General features: G+C 35.6%; 1 protein-coding gene across 3 annotated transcripts; it reads right to left on the bottom strand.

Moving 5' to 3' along the window:
* Positions 1 to 223: 223 nt before the first annotated feature.
* On the bottom strand, positions 224 to 4321 carry LOC131016373 (mediator of RNA polymerase II transcription subunit 4-like). Of its 3 annotated transcripts, none has more exons than XM_057945060.1 (4): positions 3200 to 4321; positions 2951 to 3067; positions 1911 to 2210; positions 224 to 1731 (listed from the first exon to the last, which is right to left on the bottom strand). In XM_057945060.1, the coding sequence occupies exon 4, from the start codon at positions 1711 to 1713 to the stop codon at positions 481 to 483; it is 1233 nt and encodes a 410-aa protein (XP_057801043.1). In that variant the 5' UTR covers positions 1714 to 1731; positions 1911 to 2210; positions 2951 to 3067; positions 3200 to 4321; the 3' UTR covers positions 224 to 480. The 3 variants fall into 3 exon arrangements, with proteins under 3 accessions (XP_057801043.1, XP_057801044.1, XP_057801045.1); XM_057945062.1 differs by lacking the exon at positions 1911 to 2210 and having other exon boundaries at positions 225 to 1731; positions 2955 to 3067; positions 3200 to 3894; positions 3984 to 4299; XM_057945061.1 differs by lacking the exon at positions 1911 to 2210.
* Between the last annotated feature and the right edge of the window lie 1479 nt (positions 4322 to 5800).

Genomic DNA, 5800 nt, shown 5'->3' with positions numbered 1-5800 from the left:
GGAGACCAAACTAAATAAAAACTTGAAAATATGGTATTCCAAATATAACCACTTAGTCATATAGTATTTTTTTTTTGTTCCTCAGCAGGGAGCATTTGTCTAACTCCTATAATAAGATAATATTTCTCAATAATTACTTTTATATATGTTAAATATTTATAAATAGAAATCTATAGTGCGAGTTTTCCTACCTGATTGCGACCTATTTGGATAAAGAAAGAAGCTAAATTTCATTAAAATGTGACGTTAACATATTACCTCAAACTTCATCACTCATATAAACGTAAGATCAATAAACTTTGAATCTACAATGAAGTGGTACAAGACATTTGATGATATAAACTGAAAAGAGCTTCAACCATTTTCTCTTTCACTTGAATTCTTGAATATTGAGTAGCGACCAAAAGGAAGGGATCAAACCATCTAGAGCTTCAAGCATAAATGATAAAGACACTAATTTCTACAGCTCCTATCAACCAATCAATCACTTCCAGAGCTGGCATCATCACTGCTAAAATCTTCACTACTGTCATCCTCGATATCAAGCTGCACATGCCGTACCTGTATAGGCTCCGGAGCTTTCACAAGACCAGGAGGAGGGCCGGGCCTTGGCTGCTGTTCCTCGACTCTTGGTAGGAGAGGAAGAGCATCCAATGGGGGCAACGGGTCACCAGGCTTCCACCCGGGAGGCGGAGGAGGAAGAGCTGATAGATCAATAGGCAGTTCCACAGGCATTCCAGGTTTCCATCCTGGTGGTGCAACTAAAGTCGACGTATTCAAGCCTTGAATTGCTGATAAGCTTGCCAGTGGATTGCTCTCTGCAGGTGGTGCAGCAGGGGTTTCAATGAGTGCTTCGATAATTTTCTCTTTACCCTCGTCTGTTTTGGGCAATCCAATATCCAGATCAGCAAAGTTATATAACTGTGATGCACGCATCTGCTCGTCTTGTGGTGCAGGAGGGAGTGCTCCTCGGAGAGGAGCTTGTCCAGCGCCAAATTCTGGAGGTGCAAAGGTAGTATAACTAATTTTATGTGCATAAGAGAGGATATCTGACAATTTTAGCTGTGTCTCAACTGTAGTTTTCGAGGAATTATCCGCATCATCCACTGATTTGGTTCTTTTAGGGCGACGGTAGTCAGAGTAATCATCAACTAGCATGTCAAGAACATGCTCGGTTTCCTTAAGTTTGTTGGCAAATGCAAGAAGAGAAACATCTTTGGACCTGATGTCACGGGTAAGCTTCTGTTTAGCATCTTGAAGATCGAGTATCTCCTGGAGTCCAGCAACGGCTTCAAAGAGCTGACTCTGAAGGGTTGTGAATTGAGCAATGATTTCTTTGGCAGAAGAGGGGGCGGAGTCTGCCTGAGCAGGTGTTGGGGATTGTGATTGCGAAGACAAGAAGGAAGGCAGAGAGCCTCGAAATGCACTGATCCAATGTGGACGACTGGGTGAGACTTCAAACAATTTAGAGGCAAGAGATGCCATTTGAAGGAGAAGAGATTGAGCTCTGGGGAGAGGTGGTAGGAGAGGAAGGAGTGTTGATGAGACGCTGGGAGTTGTTAACTGATTCAATGGCTGGTGGGACTGTTGAGTTTGTGGGTTTTGAGACGAGAATTTAGGTGGGTTAGGGTTCTGAAGAGATGGCGAGTTGGGGTTTGGCAGGCCCAACCTGGCTGGAGATTGCACAATCTGGTGGGGAATGCTTTGCAGCATTTTTCAATATAAGAACTCCTGCAAATAAGACAACTGTAAGTACATGCCATAAAAGAATACCTGTAAGCAATATCAAAAAATAGCATAAGCTCTGCGTCAAACAACCAAAATGTTGCTAATTTGGCGAAAGGAAGAAGATAAACAAAAACCAATGTTACTCGAACTAATGTCTTCTTGAACTCCATAGACAACATTACCTTATGATCAACTAATAGTTATCAAACAGAACCACCAGGGACTTAAAAACACCATGATATCCAAATTTGCATCTCCTTTTTTTTGGCGGGTACATAAATACATTAAAATAACATAAACATACAAGTTACTAGGGTATACCCTAGGGGCAAAAGCTCAAAAGAGTGGGGAAGGGGTAACACTCGGAAGACGTACCAAGAAGTCCACCATGCTTGCTGAATGTTCATTTCTTTTCCAGCATAAACTATTCTTTTTGTTAGGGGACAACATAAACTACTCTAGTTGTCTGCAACCATATCCAACTTGTCGAAGAGTTCATTCAGTGAAACAGTTAAAACTTTTGAAACATATTTAACTTTTAGCAGCTAAATATAGACAATTAGTTTTCCTATTACAATAGTAATGTCAATTTTGGAAACAGATTCAATAGCTTAAACATGTGAAGTACTCATAAGCTACTAGAGAAAAATTGATTCAGCAAAATCACTTGCATCAATGCAATCCAAGGATAGATGGAAGAACAAACTTAACCCTGAAACTTTTCAAGCAGCCATTTCACTTCTCAATTAACAAATTAAGCAAAACCTAGATCGAGATGTCTTCAGCATATCTTTGTTCGAGTTGTAATAACACGACACATGACCTCAATCAATATTATCAAAATAGAGTTTTCGAGCAGTTAGTTTTGGAGCACAGAAAATCAGTTTTCTTTTTTCTTCTTCCTAAAATTCCAAAAAAGAACAGCTACATGAAATGTATAATCACCATTCGTGATGCACCAATTGTGAGTTCCATTCTTCAATTTTTCCACTCCCCAAAATCATTTGCCGCTGATTTCAATAACAAGAGCAAAATTTTCACCCACGAAATGCAGAGAAATGTCGAACAAGAAGACTGCTTTGATTTTGATGCAAACAGAAAGTTTATGAACCATTGGAACAGGAAACATCAAATTCATCAAAATATAAAACCAAACTAAAGGTTTCCAAAATCACAAAGCAAAGTCGATATAAAAACGTTTTCTAGGGTTCAGGATTCATACTTACACGCTGAATGAGGAAGTAACTCTGAACGCGCAGAGGCTTCGAGAACGAAGATTGAATCGCTGCCGGCGGTGGCCTCGGAAGCTGCGGCGTCTGTAATTGTGATTGTATTTGATCTGATACGTCAGATCACAAAAAATTAATGGTGTCAGAATTCACAAAAAAAAGAAAAAAAAAAAAAAAAAAAGAAAGAGTTTTTGAGCCCTAAGCTTAATTGAAGACTTGAAGGAATGAATTGAATGACTGACCTGCTGGCTGTTGCTGTGAAGGCCGGACTGAGACACCGAGAAGGAGCCGCAGAGGCCGTAGAGGAGGACTGCCGTCTGCCGGACTCCTGCTGCGGTGAATCTGGGGTAATGCTGCCGGCTTGCAGTGCTGCTAGCACCGGAGGCGGGGCGGGGCGATCCGAGGGCGGGGGGTGACCGGCGGCTAGAGAATGAGAGTGAGGCCGGCGGAGAGAGATATATTAAGATTTACTTAATCTATCTATCTATCTATCTATCTATACATATATTAAAGCATAGAATCCTAGGGAATGTGATTCCCGCCAATGCAGACATCCGATTATCCGGTGAATATTATCTATACATATATTAAAGCATAGAATCCTAGGGAATGTGATTCTTATCTGCTGGATTATTACAAGTTATGCAGTTTTGGCTCCAATTTATGGAGCCCAAATTTGAATTTGAATTTACTAAGTACTTACAATCTATAAATAGCAGCTCATTAGCTGCTAATTTTCCATCCTTTGAAACTGTCATATATGGGTTAGACGACGAGAGAGAGTAAATTAAGGGCAGAGAAGAGAAGAGGGAGGAAGTGTGGGGTGGTGCAGAGAGGGTTTGAAAGAAGAGGCGGATGGTGGTATGGTGATTGACACTGTTCGACGGCGATGTCAACAGATCGGCGAGAAAGGGAGGAACAATGGCGGCGGCTGCTGCTGTTCGAGGCGAAAGGGAACTTCTTTAGCAAGTTCATGCACCGCCGCAGGAGAAAAAAAAAAAAAAGATTGCAACAACAAATCCTAACCTGCACTATCGCATCTCAGTTGCCCACAACCTTCTACGACTATATCCATTGCCGATCAGATCTATGAAGCAACTCATATATAGCAACAAAGATGCGATGTTAGTCAAGCCATAAAAGATCTTATTTTGAAGAAGACGACGCAGAGAGAAAAGATGAAGATTTTTTTTTTTTTTTTTTTTGAGAGGAGATAAGATGAAGAAATTAAAAGAAAATAGAGAGAGAAGATAGAAGCGGCGCTGCTGCGTTAATTCAGAATGAAATTAGGGCGGCATGAGTTGAAGACATTTAATATTGGTTTTTACTATGTACTTTTATTATTTTTAATTATCTTTTTTTAAATATGAGTGATTAGCTTCTCTGTTTTTGCCGTAACAATTTGGACTTTGAGCTTTAGGTTATTTAATTATGGTTTCAAAATGGGGGAAATTTATATTTAGCCTATAAAATAAATAATATATTCAATAGAGCCACAAGTATAAAATTATAGTAAAAGTAGCTATTTTATAGTAAAAAGACAAACATATCCTCAATGGGGATCACAAATAATATAACTATAATATATTAAATAAACAATAAAGATTTTATGATTTTGGTGTTTTACATAATTATCCTCCATTAATTACTTCCCTTAGATTAGGCTTAATTTTCGTTTATCTTCTTTATTTTTTTTGTTTCCTTTATTTCCCTTTTTTGGCTGCTTTAATTTTTTATTTTTTGTTTTCGAAAATTATTCTTATAAATCTTATAATAATTCGAATTTTATATTATTTTTTATTTCTGATTTTTTTTATTTATTTGTTTCAAAATATTATCATTTATTTTTCGGAATTAAATTGTTTTTTTGAAGATTAATTTTCTTTTTCGACAATTATGTTTTAATATTTAAGTTTTTTCTGTTTCCTTATTTATCGTTTTTTTGTTGCCTTATTTTTCGGTTTTTTATTTCCTAAAATTATATAAATCATATATTTCGATGTCTATATGATTTTTTATTCCTGATATTTTTTATTTATTTGTTTCAAAATATTATTATTGATTTGTTACCAATAATTTTGTGTTTCTTGTTAAAATAATTCTAGATTTATTTCCTGCTATTATTTTTTTTTAAATTAATATTTTTTTTGAAGATTAAATTATTTCTTTTTCAAAATTTATGTTTTATTTATTTGTTTCCACATATTTAGGGATTCTTTTAAAAGTAATCATAGCTTTATTTTCATATATTATTTTTTTATTGTTTCGGAAATAATATTTTTTTTCTGAAATTTTGTTTATTTATATTCGAAAATTATGTTTTTTTAATAATTTTTTTTATTTTTTGTTCGACAATTATGTTGTTTTCACTAATTTAGAGATTCTCCAAAAATCATCCTAGTTTTGTCTCCACTAATTTAGAGATTATCTTTAAATAATCCTAGATTTGTTTCCACTAATTTAGAGATTCTTCTAAAATAATCCTAGATTTGTTTCCACGAATTTTGAGATTTTAATTCTCCTAAAAATAATCCTAAATAAGAATGTCTTTAAAACAACAATATGGCTTATTATTCGTATAAATCTTAAGTTACTTCATTAATATTTATGTGGATTCTCTTACAAAGTTGTAAGTTTTAACTTTCACTAATTTAATAGAGAATTCAATAAAATCGTGTTAAGTAAGTTTATTTTGAGATTTGAAGCATAATTCTCAATGAAAATGAAAATGTTAACATCCATATCGATGCCAAATCATTTAAAAGTATGTTATTTGATTTCGTGTCTAGTGCCGTGTCCAAAACGTCATAGTCGTGTACAATGACACTTAAGATTCACCAACC

The sequence above is a fragment of the Salvia miltiorrhiza genome, chromosome 3 (assembly GCF_028751815.1).
Source record: "Salvia miltiorrhiza cultivar Shanhuang (shh) chromosome 3, IMPLAD_Smil_shh, whole genome shotgun sequence".
In the NCBI taxonomy this organism is placed as follows: Eukaryota; Viridiplantae; Streptophyta; class Magnoliopsida; order Lamiales; family Lamiaceae; genus Salvia; species Salvia miltiorrhiza.
The sequence above is the reverse complement of the archived record's forward strand: the minus strand, read 5'-3'. Positions and strand labels throughout refer to the sequence as shown.

Excerpts from the sequence above, each read along its gene's own strand:
- LOC131016373 (XM_057945060.1), bottom strand. The coding sequence starts at position 1,713 with ATGCTGCAAAGCATTCCCCACCAGATTGTGCAATCTCCAGCCAGGTTG.